General features: G+C 38.8%; 1 protein-coding gene across 2 annotated transcripts in view; it reads left to right on the top strand.

The window, feature by feature from the left end:
• Positions 1-1,403: 1,403 nt before the first annotated feature.
• Positions 1,404-18,795, top strand: part of LUZP2 (leucine zipper protein 2) — a 462,949-nt gene continuing 445,557 nt past the window's right edge. For both annotated transcript variants that reach the window (XM_078058292.1, XM_078058291.1), the window contains exon 1: positions 1,404-1,804. Coding sequence is in view for 1 of the 2 variants with exons in the window: in XM_078058291.1 (XP_077914417.1) it covers positions 1,743-1,804 (62 nt within the window). In the remaining variant the exon portion in view is untranslated. The remainder of the gene's footprint in view (positions 1,805-18,795) is intronic.

Raw genomic sequence — 18,795 nt, 5'->3', positions numbered from 1 at the left:
GGGGTTTGAAAGCAATATCTGTTCTGTATAAATGTCTTAAACTTCAGTCCCATTAAAAGCAAAAACAAGAAGAAATCAGTACATTAGATGATTAATTCTTTAAACGTGTATCCTTTTTAAAATAAAGCTTTATAACAAATATTTTTCCTAAAAATCATGTTTCAAAAGTTAGATTAAAAAAGATGTTTCATCTACATTTTACTGTAAGTGTCTTGCCCCTGAAAAAATGGAATGTGAGCTGAACCCTCTAGATAGGAATTCCTGTTGACCACCTGACCTTTGCCCCTCGGGGTCTTTGGTACACTTCAGCCTTTACTGAACATCAGCTTTGTGTTAGTCACTGGACTTACTTGCACTAGGTGTAATGTTCCAGGCAACGGTAGGGTTTGCTTAAGATTTAAAAGAATCAAGTTCTTTTTTTTTTTTAAATCCAGCCTATATTTTCATGGTCTTCAGTTCTGTAATAGGGACAACATTAATTTATATCTGTCTGGGATGACTCTGGTGAGGATCAATCTAATAATGTATGAAAAAGTACCTTATAACATTTAACCAAGAAATACTGCTGGAAGATCAAAAATAAACCATGTTGTAAGGACCCTAGGATTGAACATCTCAGTAAGCGAAGTTGGCTGTTTTCCAGACTTGCTTTTACAAAAATACTACTTTGTATTAGAGTTTTTATTTTACTAATTTTTCAGAAATAAAGCTTAATACCAGATGTTTATTATAGAAAATTTGAAAAATATAGAAAACAAAATGACAGTCTTTTGCCCCCGGATACCACCACTCTGAGTGAATTACTGTTAGCATTTTGATGAATACCTAGTTATGTCTCCTCACTTGAAGGGAAGGACTCCTTCAGGTGAGCGCAGTTGGGCCACCAGCTCCAACCCCACTACCCGCTGCTGGTACTAGGGGACAGATTGAAATTGAAGGAAGATCAGAAATCTTCAAAACCCAGAAGCAGCAGACGTCTTAACTTATGTCCCGAAACCTGTTTATATTCCACGTTTCCGGGCTAAGAAGCTTGCAGTGCAGCGTTATGGGCTCAGGGTCCGTTTCTGGACACTGCTCACTCCTGCTTTTCTAACATCTGCCTCAGGCTAATCATTATGCATTTCTAATTAGAATATTTTAAACACTCTCTAGAGCGACATTTTTCCAAACACTGTAATCAGGTGAGGGACACCTGCCTGCGACTCTGAGCGTCTGAGAGTCTTCCCAGTGAATTCTGTCTCACATTCTGCCGAGTACTCAGGCTCAATTACTGAAGATTAGATTTCTCTCTTCGCCCCCCACCCCCGCCCCGCCCTTCCCCTCCCCTTCCTCCCTCTCCCCAGCCTCCAGAGAAGGAGAATGAATGATCAGCCCCAAGACGGTGTGCAGCCCGGTGAGCGCAGCCTGTAGACCCGAGCGCGGGGCCCTCGCCGGGCCCCCCTCCCTCTGCCCGCGCCGCCTCCAGCGCGAGTGACAACGCGCCCTCCAGGCTCGGGAGCAGCGGCGTGCCGAACAATCCCGGGCAGGGCTCGCCTCGCTGGTGACATCACTGCCGAAGATACTCCCCGCTCTCAGTGCCTGCCTTCGCGAGGCGTCCGTCCGTTTGTCGGTTTCCTTCCGTCCGCTGCTGGAGACGGCTCTTCGCCGGCCGGGGACAGAGCCGGGCGCCGCGGAGCGACAGGACCCGGAGGAGGAGGGAGAGCAAAGGCAGCGAGGGAAGGAGGACCCCGGCAGGCGACAGCATGAAATTCAGCCCAGCGCACTACTTGCTGCCTCTCCTGCCAGCGCTGGTCCTCAGCACCAGGTGAGTCCGGGAGCGGGAGTGACCCGAGCCGAGGGGCGCTGCCCGTGTCAGGTTGGTCCTACTGCAAGTCACCTGTGGGGGCCAAGGACAGACACTTCAGCTCTTTGCATCTCCCGCCTAAGTTAAAGGGTACCTCTGTGTTTTGGGCTCTGAAATCCTTCCGGGAGAGTAGAGCCCTTTTCTAGTTATCCTAGCCCTTAGAGAAAGTCTCAGTGTTCCTACCAGTGAGGGGACTAAGCGCTTCCCCCTTCAAAGAAAACATGTTTTTCTCCAGCCCTAGTAGGAGCACAGATAACAGGCAGTGACAGACCAAAATAAAGGAAATGGAGAGGCAAGGAGGGAATTGTCACCAGGCCATGTCTTTACATTAGAGGCTGTCATAATAGCCACAGAGCTTACCTCCTCTAAGTGTGTCTGATTTTAAGGTACCGGAACCAGAGAAAAATGATTAATCGTGGAAGATGGTAAGCTTTGCACAAAAGTTCCTGGACTTGTGAAATGGCCTGTTTTAAGGTCTTGAGTAGGCTTAGTGGTAGGCATTTTCATTTGGCTGTCTTGTGAACAGGTCTAATTAAAGAACACACAAGGCGATGAAAAGTTAGAAAACACTCTCAGAGTGCTGATGCAGAGACCCTAGTCAGAAACAATTAACTACTGTACTCCGTCACTGGCCACAGATGGGACTTTAAGCCCCAGTACAGAGAAGCTATTTTTAGTGGAGGTTTAAAATGCAGTGGTTGAAAAGAGTTTTGTGACTCCCCACTGTTGATCAAGTCCCAAAGTTGGTGATGGGTTTGCATTCTTCGTCCTCAAGAGAAGCACAAAGGTGGTCTGTTTCATTGCCCAGGACTGAGCCTTTATTCTGTATGCCCTGAACATCATACTGGCAGCAACCTCTTTCCCTTGGCTACTATGAAATAAAATAACCCTCACAGCATGAGGATCGTTTCAAATCTCTGTGAATGGAAACATTATCTGATTGTGCATCTGATGGAAAATGAAGAGGGGAAACAGGGTTATATCAAATTCTGAAATTAAGAATGAGGAAAACTCATTATCTGTAAAAATGAGGCAGTAAAATTCTTGATTCCATTCCTAATCTATACATCCTCTTTCAGACTCTTCTAACCAGACTTTCCTTTTAGAGTGAGGACTGTTTGATTTAGCCCTAATCGTTCATAAACTTAGTCTTTCCTTGCAGACAAAGCCCAGGTGACTTTCCCAGATTAAAATGGAATATGAGTTATATATATTTTTTTATTTTTTCTAAGGGTTGCTTGTCACTTCAATTCACAAAATGCAGATGGTTTTAAAATCACTTTGCTTCCCAGTATTTTACTAACTTGCTCCAATTACAGAACCCACTTTAATATTTATGGTTAACTCTAAATGACTCAGTGCAAATTGTACATCAGTCATCTTTTTTAAGTGTCTTGCCACTTACTCTGAACTCTTGTTGTAGTTTAATAATTGTGATTTCTAGAAAAAGGAAATTCTCAAAAGTTTGGACACTTAAGTAGGTGCCTGTCATCATATGCACAAAATAATAAATACTTAAACAATAGAAACCCAGCCCACGATGATTTTTAAAGACAGTGAAAATCTCTAGTGTTCCCAAAGTGCATTTGCTTTTTAAGGATGCTATAATTTAAGTGACTCAGGAAGCTGTATAGTCTCTAGCTTTTAAAGTTTTAGTATTGGTTACATAATACAAAGAGCCATCATCTTTCCTTTTATGGAAGTGTTAATTTTTATTAGGATAAAATTTTTAAATAGCCAACACATTTATTACAACAAAAATTAGAATTACTCATTCCTAGTTCACTTTAGATATGAAACTTCTGCAGTATCGTTTGTATGTAAAAACTTACGTCAGGTCTTTAAATTTTTCTTCTTGCAACTCAACAGAAAGAGCATGTTGGGCTTAAAAAAGTGAAACTTTTCATAATCATTGCCCTGTCTTGTTGTGATTACTCTGTAGCCATTTATTTTACTGGATATCCAGATTACCTTGTGACAGCAGATTTGACAATGAATATGCTACTACCGAATATGTCATTTTGCAAGCAGAGATTATATTTTAATGGTTTCTAACAGAAGGCCATTCTCTTTGTGATAGTTAAGATTTCTTATAGGCATATGGTTCATGTGCAGGCTAGAACCTCAACTAAACAGGTTTGTAAGAACAGTTGCATTAGTAGAGGTGAGTTTATTGTCCTGCTGAGAAAAAACTATAGCTCAGCCATGAGCACCTGTGACAGTGGATTTTTCTAGCCAAAGACTTTTTGTTAGTTTCTTAGTCAGTGCTCTTGTGTGTGAAGCAAGTGGCATTTCACATGCTTATATCATGTTGAAAGCATTAGCATTAGCAAAGCATTAGCAAAGATTTTCTTATAGACTTTGGATGGTATCACTTTTATTGTCAAGTTCTTTTCAAAGTGTTAAGAATGTGGATCTGAGGCTCTTAATGCAAAAAAATATATATATATATTTGTTTCAACATCCCTTTCTCTGGGCATAGCTCTTTAATACCAGATTATTATCTTTCCAAGAGGCCTAAAGTTTAGTTTTGTTTTATAGTAAAAATGTGTTCACTAAGGCACATGCTGCAATTAGAGAAAGATTGTTACTGTATAATAGTTTTTTATCCACAGGGATGAAAACCGTAAAACAGTTTTGCCTTTTAAATATGAATTTTTTGGATAGCTTTCAGTTTTCGTTTGCTCTTCGTCTTCACATTTCTGTAACAACTTTAGATGCTGAAGCCCAAAAATTCCATAATTTTCACCATCGTGAATGACTTTGATGCCCCTCAATCAGAGTTACTTTGTCTTGAAAAAAAGTTAAATGTTCACCATCAACAATAACCAAGAATTGTTTTACTGGTAAACCCCATGGAGTTAAAAAAGAGCTGTTTAATTTTCTGGATATTGTCCCTCCTGTTTAGAAAGTACATACAAATTCAAAACATCAAGTTAATGTTATGAATTATGAAGCTAATGCAGAAACCCATTTAACCTGTGCACAAATAAATGTGGTCAAAGAAAGCAAACATATGTTGGCTTAATAGCTTTAGAGTAGAATGACTGTACTTTTTTAAAGAGCTTCCTTAAAGAGCTTCCTTATGTAGAAGTATTAAATTGCTGTTTCAAGGCAGCCAGCAATTCACTTCAGAAAGAAGTAGTATAGGTATTGAAAGGAATAGTAGGGTGAAAAAATCTTTAGAAGTTCTTGGTGAAAAGGGACCCATGGAGTGCTGGAGAAGGCTTGTGCTTTAGTCTGCTGAACCTCAGTTCCTTTATGCTGTGATTCTGCTCTTGATGCCTTTGGTTTATTGAGTTTTAAATGACTTAATGGGAAGAGAAACATGGCAGGGGAGGAGTGAAGGTCTACTGACTTCTGGTGGTTTTCCATCAAGCAAGGACTTTAAGCAGATGTTAGGCTTATAGTCCTCCCCATAGGAGTCACCTTAGAGGTCTCTCCTGGGCCCTCTGATCAAAAGTCATACCACATGTTTACTTTGGAAGCTATTTTTAGATGATATTATATATTGAAGATGCTCTAGGCTCTTATTTGCTCTGTGCCTTAAACTAACCTCAGAATTAAATTGATTTATAGGATAAAGTGAAGACTAGAATCACAATAAAAACACAATAAGCACCTTTTTTAAAAAAATTAAGCAAATAAATTTGATGTAGGAAGCAGTCTTCCTTAACAGCCGCCCCCCCCCCCCCCGCCGTTGATATGAGGTAATTGTGGATTTGTTTTCCCAAGCCCTACACAGAGTGACTCTTGCCACACACACTTTTATATGGCCCTATGTACATTCCTTTGACATAAGAATTGCACTCTTCTGTGTAATCAAGTTAGAGACAGGTCTTTTCTTGGCTAAGAAGATATTAACAAGCAAATTTTTGACTTTTCGAATTTCAATTCTGGACCTTAGTTGCCTATTTCCAATAGCGATTTTTAAAATGACTTATTTGGGGATTATCTTTGTGGATTAAATTCCCCTCATGACTAATAAGAGACCCCTCAAACATTTATGATTTGATCACAACTATCCCACACCAAACTCCATGTATTGGAAGGAGGAATTCGACCTACGCGCCAGGAAGCAAAAATCACTGAAACCACTGAGGGGTATGTGATTGTAACGATACAGTGTTTTCTCAAGAGTGTCACGAGAGCACTTGTGTGTGGTACGTGTGCTTGAGAGCCTGTTGTTGAGTGATTTCTAAAGGAAATCCCCTTAATAAATAGAGCTAAATCATTTAACCTGATTAAACAGATGTTTAATATTAAGTTTTCTTCTCCAGAAAAGAAAAAAAAATCCACTTGAACTTCATAACCTTTAGAAGTTGTCCGAGATGTCTTCATTATCACACCTGAGAAGTGTGCCTGCAGTGTGGCATCAGGACAGTAAGATACCAGTCACAGAGGCATGTCCTCATAGTCTAGTCATGTACAGAAATAGTGTTAAGGCAAAATTGGGTAAAATAGCAACAAACAGTTTAAAGTTCTAGATATGAATAGAGAAAACAGTGACTAGTGCCATTGAAGAAGTATCAGGAGTAACTTCCACTTTCAAGGACAGTGAGAGAAGGAATATTTTGTAATAACTTTAACATCCTGCAGCACTTGCTAACCTAACATGTGATGTTAGGTAAATTGCTTATCCTATCCAGTTTTCCCATGAAGAAAATAGGACTACTTGTAGAAACTACCTGAGAGGTAAGGACTGAATGAGTTTATTTAGGAAAGGAGTTTGCATACTTCTTGGGACATAAGAAGTGATCCACCAGGGCTTAGCCTGTGCAGTTACTTTGATTATGTTCACAAAATGTTTGTATCTGTGATTGATCAGGACATAGCAAAATAAATGAAAAATTGGATACAAGTCAGTTGAGTGACAGAAAATTAACAAGAATTACGGTCCTCATCCAAAAGAAAGAAAATATTGGCAAAGAAGAGAGGAAGCAATAGAAGTAAAGAGGGTTATCTTGTTACTAGGCTGGTTCTTTCAAACGTGTTTTGGTGGCAAAGTGCCTGGGTGATGCTGCGCACTTTGGCCAACACCATGAAAAACTGCGTTATCATATAGAATATGATTTAGCACAGAAGTGCATATTTAGCTACTTGTATATCTATTTAAAATTTAATTGTATATGTAGCACATAAAAATAACAAATCAAAGCCACGAGCACAGGTGTCAATAAAAGGATGCTTTGAAACTGCATAAGCAGGATTGATACAAAAGGTTCTACAATTTTACTTTCTACTTGTCAATTGATTTCCTAATCTGTTAACAATCTGTGAAATACATTTTCTTTTCATTTTTCTAAATACATAACACGGATTTTTGTCTACTGTTGAGAACAGTTTGAAAACCAGTGATATAGAAGAAACTTGACTATGTGTGAAGAATCATCACATGAAAGGGTTATCCCTAAGCTAATTTTGAAAATGACCTTAACGATCATCTAGTTTTAATTAGTTTGCACGTATTTTATCATAAACTTTTTGTAGTTTTGCCATAAATCATGGCAATCATTAAATGAAAATCATTAAATGAAAATATTTTTTTGCCATAGATTATTGTGTGTGTGTGTGAACGGGTGTTGATGTCTGTTAATCTAGTGAATCATAGAAAAGGGTATGATTTGCTGCTATGGGGAGATAGAGAGCATAGATAATGGTAAGTCTGCATCGAAGAAAGGACATGTTTACTGGGGCATCTACGAACTTTGCTTCATAATTATAGGAGGTAAAAAAAATCAAAATAAACCATCACGTTCAAATACAAGCTGAAGGTCAACCAAGTAGACAGTGTGCTCTGAGAATGCTTTCATAAACACTAGGAATCATCGTTATACCGTAGGTAGTGATTTCATTGCAATTATGTCTTGACTTGTTTGGTGTTGCTTTCAAATGTTTTAATCTCTTTGTATGTACTTTAAAGAGTTTGTTATTGGGAAGCATATTGTGAATATAAGGTTGCATTCTCGTCTAAAGACCTTCATTTTAGAGATGAGAAAAGTGAGGTCCAAAGTGACAGACTCTCATCTAAGGCCACATAGGAAAACCAGAACAAGGACTTAGAATTTTCCCCAATATTCTTTCTGTTCTATCATGTGACTGCTTTCCATGACATAGTTCTTCTGTAATCAAGCCATCTTTGTATAGTTGGTCCCTACAATATATTCAGAATTTTTCCAGTTATCATGGAGTAAGAAGTAGTTCTAAAACAATCTCTGAGCACATATACTCATGATAGAACAACAGGCTACCGTCAAAGGAAATCACAGCAATGCAGATTTGAACACCATTTATTTGTCTATGTTCAGTTGTTTTTTGAAGAGTGAGCTGGCTTAAAAAGAGATTCCAGGTCATTTTCAAAACCCAAAGCAGTCATTAATGAGTTCTCACCTTTGCACACAATTTACCTCTCAAGCAGTATACCTCTAATGATCCTGTTGATTTTTCAGTTCTGTTGTGAAGGTGATATTGTTGGTGCCCTTGGGATCTTTTCATTGAAACTATTTCCTACAAATGGAGTTCCTAGCTAGGCATTTGCTTTTATATTCCTCTCCTGTTAAATCTATGTTGTAATTCTGTGGTATTGCTCAATGGGAAACACACTCAACTATCTTACAAAGATGAGTTCCTAAATATGTTCACATTGAACTTTATGGTGAACATACATTTTGTTTGGTTTATGTGTCTCTACATTTTCATCATGGCCAATGAGCAACTTATATAGGGTTATATATATTTTAGGGTCTGTTGGTCACAGATTTTATCCTGCATGTACATATTACAAGCTCTTTTTCATTGGATAGGTTTCTTAACCATCCAGACTTTAATTACTCATCTGTAAAATGGAAAATAATGTCCATCTTTTAGGGTTATTAGGATTAAAGAAAATGTGCTTAAGTGCACATAGCTGTACTTCACAGTCTTTAAGAGATCCTAAGACATGTCAGCTATTACTGTAGTTAGAGAGTACAATTTAGTGTGTTAATTTTATATCGGATATCTCAAGCAACCAACATTTAATGATTTTATTGAAAATCAAAATTCCTTAAGTGAGTTGATTCTGATAAGATTTTGCTGGGGGTAGGGAGGGAGGGAATTGAGCCCAGTGATTGATCCTTGGGGGACAAATGGAAACTAAAACATGCAACAACTTGCCATCTTCCAAAATAGTCCCTGCAGCTGAGCTAAGGTATTGGTAGCAGCTATTGCAGATTCTGGACCAGCTTCATCTCATGTCCTTACAGAGGATGTGACTTCCTCCTGCCTATCCTCCAGAGGATTATTAGGGTTTCTGATTTCCTGTCCTTCAAACTAATATTCAGAACACTTTGGGCAGAAGCACATAGGGAGCAGGGTTTACAGGAAGTATTTGCCCTGTCATATGGGTTAAATTCAAAGAATATGAACTCAGACTTTGGATTAGCCGCACTAGCTACATGACTTCATGTCAATTAACAACTCGTAGCCACACTTTCCTCATCAATAAAAAAAAAAAAGTGATAACAATGCTTCTCTGATTTAAGATTATTTAATAAGCTAATGTGTAAAAAGAAGAGTGTCTGGAACAGAGAAATTCAACTCAATATATTTCCATTCTTATCTGATTGAAAGGGATTAGAGCAATTTTACCCTACCATAGTGTACTTTGATTTCAGAAAGTGCTGTCTTTTTTTTTTTTTTTTAAAGATATTATTTATTTATTTATTTGACAGAGAGATAGAGAGCACAAGTAGGCAGAGTGGCAGGCAGAGGGAAAGGGAGAAGCAGGCTCTCTGCTGAGAAGGGAGCCCGATGCGAGGCTCGATCCCAGGACCCTGGGATCATGACCTGAGCCGAAGGCAGCCGCCTAACCAACTGAGCCGCCCAGGCACCCCGAAAGTGCTGTCTTTCATCAACATACATCTCATGCTGGTGTGGGCAAGACAGAAGTATTGGTGAAGAGATTTTGGAGCTCAGTCCCATCTTCGCTTATCACAGATGATAAAACTGAATGGAGACTGTATATTTCCCTTCTAAATTCATGCAGATAATTTGAGACTAAAGTAAAAGCCAATTCTGGGACATCCTAACCCATCCCAGTTAGCAGCAATGTTTAAACACCTGCAACTTCCTCAAGAAAAAATAAAGGAAACCGGTATGGCCTCACCTAGCTTCTATTTTGGGTCTGAAGGCTCTAAATTACGTGGCTAATAGTTAAACATTAAATATAGTTATTAAAATTATATTACCATAATATGTTAATACCTTTTAAGTAAGTTCATTTTTCAAGTTTATCTGAAGATGAGAGAAGCAAGGAGGTCTATCTTAAACTAGGACAGCATAACAGCCACAAGCCTTTTTGACGAATTGAGAGTTCTGGACTCTAATCATTCAGTGTTCTCACATGGGGTAAGGTTGGTCATGACCTCCACAGAATGGTGAAGAAGGGGCTAGAATGGCAAAGGGAAACGAGAAACCTAACACGCTAGGTCTCTGAATGGTGTATGCATGGACAGGGATGGTGCCAGTGGAAAGTCCCAGATTACTAGACTTTGTTTTCATTGGTTTTTTGTTGTTGTTGTTATTTTGTTTTTAAAATTCTCTTTTCTAATGCTTGCAGTCATTCATTGGCTGTCTTTGCAGTGAACTAAGCCATTCGCATTGGGCAGGAAAAGGCCGGGGGGAGACTGAATTATAAAAGAAACAAGACAATGCATGAAAAATTGAAGTGACATGTTGGCAAGAAGCAGATACGGTTGAAGAAGCTTTATATTGTTGAGAGCAGGTAGCTTTTTCCTTCAGATGCCACAAAGTGAAATGTGAGCTCATTCTACAAATAAGTTCATATGAAAATGGGGCAGACTTTTCTTTTTCTGACACTACAGTTTAGAAAAATATTGAAAGGTATCAAATCCCTTGGTGTGTTGTATGTATCTTTCTTCCAGTTGGTCCTTTGATACAACATGTAAGTTACAGATTCAGCCAATATTTTTGAGGACTAATTAATTACCTGACAGTGTGCTAGATGCTTGCTTTCTGTTAACTTAACTCTTCCTTGCAACCTCTTTTACTTAAACACCTTTACCATGAGGGAGACTGAGTTTCGGACTCATTAAATGATTAGCCTACATTCTCCCAGCTAGAATGTGGTTACATTTGAACCCCTTTATTCTGAGAATTGCTTTATGAATGACTCTATAGCACTGGCCATAGGATTTAATTTCTAAATAAATACACGAAGAAGAAAAATAATGTATGATACAAATAAGAATGCCAAAACTAAACCATGTTGACAAATAACTGTTTACATGAGGTGGGACAGGCTACATTAAAAATGTTCTTAGAATTACAGTTGAAACTAGTATGTTATATATTAAATCACACCTCAGTTAGAAAATATTAAAAATCAAAAGATAAAAATGATCTGCTATTAAAAAATAACTTCTTAAATCAGCCCAAGAAATTCATTGGTTTGATGACTAGCCAAGTTGAAGCCTTTATAATAAATACAAAAGTTTGCCAGCTAATACTCCTTCTATTCCTATGTAGAAAACAGTCTTTAGATCAGTGTTTCTCAAAGTATATTCCTCAGTGTACCTAAATTAGAATGCCCTGGGAAGCTTGTAAAAAGGCAACTTCCTGACCCCTGCCCTTAGACTTGCTAGATTAGATTCCCTGAGGAAGTGGCCAAGGAATTTTCATTTTAACCTGGACCTCAGGTGCTTCCAAAGCACAGGAAAGCCTGGAAGCCACTGGTCCAGTATTTGAGAACTATAGAGTCTAGAACACTTGAAATCTTTGGCATTTATTCAACATGCACGTTGCAGTTGAAGTCAGGAGGATGGAAATATGATGATGTTTTGGCAAAAAAATTATGCTTGTTTTTACATGTATATAATTTTTTTAAAGATTTATTTATTTGATAGAGAGCACAAGCAGGGGGAGCGGCAGGCAGAGGAAGAGGGAGAAGCAGACTCCCCACTGAGCAGGGAGCCCGATATGGGACTCAATCCCAGGACTCTGGGATCATGACCTGAGCTGAAGGAAGACACTTAACAGACTGAGACCCCCAGGTGACCCCTACATGTATATAAATTTAATAACTAAGTATCTTCTCATATACCAGGTTGCATTTATCAGTCAAGTTACATGAGAATAAATCCCTGCCTCATTTAAAAAAAAATTGCAGAGGGCTGCAAAGGGCAGAGAAAATAGTCAAACTAAATGATATAAAACTGTATTACATGGATTTATCAGGGACCACACTCTATTTAGAAAGTTTTGGAGAGTGAGGTGAAATCTTAGAAACTCTGAAAAGAATGAAAACTAACTCTACTTCCTGCCCCACGTTTATCACTTCAAGTTATATGACAAAGATGGGATGAAAACCAAGACCTACATATGAGGCTCTACAAATGCTTATTGTTTTCTACTTGGGGCAGGAAATCAGAGTTTTCAGATGAAGTAAAAGTGATATGAGCCTGGCAAAAAAAAGTTTTGATCACCACCGCCCCCCCCCCCCCCACATCCCACCACCTGCCTTAACAGCACTTGGTTTTGCATGATGTGGAAAAACAATTTTCTGGATTAAGCAGAATGTGCAACTATGTTAGCCATATATTGTGTCTGTTCTTTTCTTCTGCAGCTTCAGTTCTGGAAGAACAAAAGAATCAAAAGATGATACGATAATACATAATCACTATATATTATAGAATACTTTAAACCAGGTTAAGCCTCACAATAAATGCGTGGTGTGCTTACTGATGTTGCCTTCGGTTTATGTATGTGGAAAATAAGGCACACAGGGGTTAAGATTACCTGACCAAGGCTGTCAACTGGTAAGGGGATTCTAAATTCAAATGCCAAATAGCACGAGAGCCCATGCTCTTAATTACTATGCTATAGCGCCTCCTAGCGTGTGATGTAAGGCCCTGGAATGAGCCCGTGTCAGCTTGGGTCCCTCTCATCTGTGGGTTCTGATTTACATAGTGAGAGAAGGAAAGAAAAATGTCTTCTTAGGTATCCCCTGAGCTCACAACCTGAAGTTCTAACTAAAATAATGTGTATTTTATCTTGTTCTCATTGTGAAAGAAAATAATTGTATTTATGTAATATTGTCTTTATTTGTGGATGTTTTCCAAAGTCAAAACCAATGAACTACAATGTTCTACTGCCCGGCTCTAGAAGGCATCCAGATTTTAACTGTGGGGTTTAGGAACACGTGGTAGAGATCAGACTGACCTAATTGCAGCTCAGCACCTTCTACCTGTGTGATCCTAGGTAGCGCTTTCAACTGCTCAGACTCAATTTTTTTTTTTTTATTATTAAAGATTTTATTTATTTTTCAACAGAGAGACAGCGAGAGAGGGAACACAAGCAGGGGGAGTGGGAGAGGGAGAAGCAGACTTCCCGCTGAGCAGGGAGCCCGATGTGGGACTCGATCCCAGGACTCTGGGATCATGACCCGAGCCGAAGGCAGACGCTTAACGACTGAGCCACCCAGGCGCCCTCAGACTCATAATTTAATTTTTAAACTTTATAACAGTGGTTAAGGTGTTGTGTTTTTGTTTTTTTGTTTTTTTATGTTTAAGAATTGTGCTACACAGTTCTCTGGGGGTAATTTTATTTAATGCTTTTCCATACCTCATGAGGGTACTTTGTAGATTAGAACAGTAAGGATTAAAGAAGTTAACACCTCTAAGGTTACAAGATTGCTTAAAGGTAGAGGTGGAATTTGAACCCATGATTTATTAGGCATAAGCCTCAAGGTCAGGATTCTCAGGCAAAAAGTGTTAACACTGGAATTCGTGGTGTCAGGCATTTGGAAAGTAGCTCAGAAACAGCTGTTGAGAACCTAATGCAGACTAGCGTAAAAAAAAGTGACTTGTGTTATATGCATAGGGATGCCCGATCCGGGGGATTCAGTAGGTTATGCCGCATTTATAAGCAAACCCTCATAACCTCCCCATGTCACAAGTAGTATCACCTTTGGTTTCAAAGATGTGAAAAGCAACAGACTCATCATTTGAACTCAGTCTATCTTGAAGACAGACCTGTCAGATTTTCCTTAGGAAGCTTAAGTGCTGATGGTTTACTGGAACTACACTTCCATTGGTCGTCAGAAGATGGCACTATGAAGTACAAAGTGCGGTACAATCCTATCTCTGTTCTAGATTTAACCCCTTTATAAACTGACATATCTCAAAACTGATATCTTTAAAAAATGGCTTGATTTCACATCAAAATCAAGATGTATGTATGTATGTGCAAGGATAGGTATGTATGTACCTGTATGTATGCATGTGAATAACATGCTTTATCGTATATATAGTACATATTATATATATATAATTTTTTTTTTTTTTTTAAAGATTTATTTATTTATTTGAGAGAGCGAGAATGAGAGAGAGAGAGAGTACATGAGAGGGGGGAGGGTTAGAGGGAGAAGCAGGCTCCTCGCCGAGCAGGGAGCCCGATGCGGGACTCGATCCAGGGACTCCAGGATCATGACCTGAGCCGAAGGCAGTTGCTTAACCAACTGAGCCACCCAGGCGCCCCTATATATATATAATTTTAATCGTGTAAAACATAGATCTTTTAAAGTTTTCTGAAAATTTATTCTTAAAAATAGTCTTCATTTGGTAGCATGCTTCTGTTAGTTTAGTTCCATTCATCACTGTAGTAATTCCTCTATGTCCACTTTCCTCCTCAAGGAGAATTAGACCTGAAAATTGAAAAATGTACCCATTTCCCTTATATACTCTTTTACTCAAGTGACATTAAAAGGGTTCTCAAGGACAGATTTAAAGGGGAAGTAGGCATCATGTGAGGAAGACATGTCTGACATTTTTATACTTATATTTTTAAAAGATTTTTTAAGTTTATTAGAGAGAGAGAGAGAGATAGAGAGCGTGAGCCTGTGCACAAGCGAGGGGGAGGGGCAGCGGGAGAGGGATAAGCAGGACTCCCTGCTGAGGACACCGGACTCAATCCCAGGACCCTGGGATCATAACCTGAGCTGAAGGCAGACACTGAGCTGACTGAGCCACCCAGGCGTCCCCATTTTTATACCATATAAGTTTTAATTTTCATACATGCTTATACATTTTCACATGACCTGTGCAGCAATTAGTAACAACCCCTTTTTATAAAAATTGGGAGGCCGTTTACTGGTGATGGTAGGAGACCCAGACCTGAGGCTTTGAGTCCCACTTTTACAGCGCCAGATGGGAGTGTCTGGTGAGAGCCTGCTCTCTGGTCACGTGGGTGGTGTCCCTGTGGGGGTGGAGAGCAGTGAGAGAGGGCACACACTCTTGTGACTCTTCTTATAAGGTACTAATCTCCTCATGAGGGCTCCACCTTCATAACCTAATTGCTTCTTAAATCATAATATTTAAGATCTCAATGGGTCTTTCTACCTAACCCTTCAATTTTATGAATGTATACATTTAGGCTCCTAGATGTCAAGTAACTTACCAAAACAGGTGCAACTACTTAATAGTACACTCAAAACAAAGGGAGAAAAAAAAAAATAAGGAAGACTTTGCATGTTTTTATTGGCAATCCAGCATCAGTCTTTCATAAAAACTGAGAACTTCATCATGATCTTGAGCTCACCTAATCATTGTAAAACATTCTTTAAAAATTACAAATTAATAATTATAGTGGTTTTTGTTTCAGATGTCTAAAATGTTCTTCAACACAAGTGTAAATGATTTAAAAAAAGAAAAAAAAAACCTCAGTGACTTCGAGCTCTTGGTTCCTTTCTAACACTTGCTACTAAGTTCAGCATTAGTTTATATATAATAAATAAATCTTGGCTTGTCAAAATGGGTCTTTCACTTTCTGGTGCTAGTATTTTCGCCTGTGTGGCATAGTTTTACTCTGTCTCTCTTTTTCTTTTTTTTTTTACTTTTTTAAAGATTTTATTTATTTATTTGAGAGAGAGAGAGAGAGGGAGAGAGCATAAGCAGGGGGAGCGGCAGAGGGAGAAGCAGGCTCCTCGCTGAGCAAGGAGCCTGATGCGGGACTCGATCCCTGGACCCTGGGATCTTGACCTGAGGCGTCCCTCTCTTTTTCCTTATTATTTTAACAAAATAGATGATGATTTTTATTTTTATTTTTTTGCCACTTGAGAGAGATTAACATGATTTTCTTCCAATTGCTGGAGACAAGCTATCATCGCCATCTTCTTTTAAAAGAATGAAAATTGTATTGGCTGACAACCAAATGACCAAAAATACAAAATAACCAGAAATGGAGCCATGTTTGCCTGCTTTTGAATTCATAAAAGATTTGAATTTATCTGAGCTAAAAAATCTATACATGAAAGAAAATCTATAGAGTCATAAGATGGTTAGTCATAATCCTGTAGTAATCATTGGTAAAGTTTTATTTTTATCATCAGTGTAGTGATAAGAGAAAGAAATGGATGAGACTTGTTTTAAGCCAACAACTATGTCTTAAAGTATTTTCAGGTATTAAGAAAATACAAATTTATCAGTAACCACTTTTAGATTCTGATTCTTTGTGACTATTTAAAGAATTAAAAGTGTACAGAATATTATTTTTTTTAGTATGCTCATGACCTATATAATACAAGACCCATATGGTTTTGTCTGTGGCTCCTTTCTATTCATCATCCCTTGCAGTGACAACTAAGTTGCAGGGCCCAAAGCCTAGGTTGTACCATGGAAGATCAGTGGGTGAATCTCATTAGTAACAAACAAAGGCTAAATTCTGGCAAAAATGTGTGAATTGCTCTTTCCGGAAATCATCAACATTTGTCTACCTGTAACCTTTCAGATGCTGAATGTACAGTTTATCCCAAAGAAGTGATGAAAAGGCGATAGGCTAGGAAAATAGGAGTTGCTAGACAGAATGCTAAGTGGAAGATCAAGTAAGAATGGAATTGATTCAGTGTTTTGATGTGTGCAAGTATGGAACATTCTGTAAATACCGTCGGGATTCCCTGGCTGCGTTTTCTAATAAGCACAGTGGTTTGGGGGGATTGAGGGCGGACAGATCTTTGGAAAATAGAATGTTTTAAGGATAAGTAGTGAGCACAGTGCCCATAAAACTGACTCCTGTGATGTGTCACTGGTGTTGAGCTTGAGTTTGTGGAAGAGGAATCTGGATTGATGGGCGAGAAATCCTTCACTGAATACAGAGTATTTCTGTATTGTTTTGTTTTTTCTTCTCCTGGCAATAAAAAGGATATATAAGCCAAACTGGCAGAAAGCGGGAGTAAGTCGTCGGTGATGATGAGTCCCTTATTCCTCATCCGTAGTGAAACAGAGTGTAGTAACATGAGAAGAATGTATTCAGAGTACGTGTGCTTGCCTTATACCTGAGCCACCCTGAACAAATAGTCCCCACTTTTCGGGGGAGCTCAGAAGGTAGCTGGGCGGGGCTGCAGTAAGAATGAGGGAGGCATGCAGTGGTATTGGGGGCAAGCACATAACAAGATCAGGCCCCTGTCTTCCTCCAGCCCAACTCCCCACTGGATGATTAAGAATTTCATTTCGTGGGGGATGGAATGGTATCCTCTTTATAGGGAGCCAGCTGGATTTATGTTGTTTATATAAAGAAAATTATTAATACAATTTTGTGGTTAGGTTTTGAGCATTTTTTGTTTTTCGTTCTCTCAAGGATGAGGAGATGAGGTTATGACAACGCAGCAGTATTACATGACACTAATTACCAGGACCATTTTTTAAAGAATTCTCCCTACTGGTGTTGGAGCAAGCAATGCTGTTGGAATAAGCCCCTCAGATGAAAAACAGCTCCGTTAGAATGCACAGCTCAGAGAAAGCCAAATTCATAAAACCAAGGACTGGAGAGGACAGGCTCAAGCTCATTAGAGATAAACATAAAAGCTGACTTTTCCTATGACTTTGGGTCAGGTGTCCCCAAATGGGGAGTGAATGAACTATTAGTAAGACCAAAAGTTGTAACAACCACTGTCCCTAAGCCTTTTCTGCTGATTTGGGCTCTGAGTGCTTGCAAGTGAAGGATGCTGGGATATCAGTTATTTGCTGTTCCCAAATTTCTGGGCAAAGACTAGAGCCAGGAAGCCAGTCATAATTTTTTAGAAATTCACCCAATTAACCCAGGGCCTCCATTCCAGGGGATGTATGTTCATCCAGAGATTTTTTTTTTTTTCTTCCCTGGAGTACGTCATGGAATTACATACTGTGCTCATTAGCCCCGGATGTGTGTGGTAAGAGGATAGAAGTGGATAGTTAATGCTGGAGAGGCCACATCTTCTGTAATTTATTCTCCTTCTTCTGGAGAGGTTTAATTTCCTGAACCCAAGGACACTGAGCTATAAATGACACTTTTGAGAACCAGCAAGAAGAATAATTTGACAACTGGTTGGTTTAATAGCAAAGAAGGATATGCAGATTGGTTCAGTTAATATTTACTAGTTAATATTTACTAAGAAACTGATAAATGCCAGGAAATAATGCGAATTGCTTGGGAGCTCAGATGTGTAAGAAATGGACCCTTTATGGAATGTGGGGGACACCAAATGTCCAAACAGAAGGGTAAAGATTCCTACCTCTGGGGATAGAGAGGAGAGAGCTGTGGAAGGTGTCACAGAAATCAATGTATTTTTTTGTTGGGGGAGGTTTCAACACTTAGAGGGTTTAGGCAAAAATTTGCTTAGGAAAATAAATTCCAGGAAGAGAACAGCAATGTGTAAAGGCATTAAGGTTAAAATAATTAATAATAATATTCAGACTTCGTAGAGTATAAGCAAAACAGTAAGAAGGGAAAATAGACGGGCAAACCTATCTTCCATACTAAAAAAAAAAAAAGTCCCCTTTTTTGTTATATAAATTTGGGTTGAAATTTGTCTCGTAAATGAATCTTAATGTAACTTGAGTAGCCCCAGCAAATTCTATATTGAGTTTATATATAACTAATGTATTATCACGATCTACAAACACATTTTTACAATTTTCAGA

Source organism: Halichoerus grypus, chromosome 11 (genome assembly GCF_964656455.1).
Source record: "Halichoerus grypus chromosome 11, mHalGry1.hap1.1, whole genome shotgun sequence".
NCBI classification, from domain to species: domain Eukaryota; kingdom Metazoa; phylum Chordata; class Mammalia; order Carnivora; family Phocidae; genus Halichoerus; species Halichoerus grypus.
This window is presented reverse-complemented; position numbering and strand designations above follow the sequence as displayed.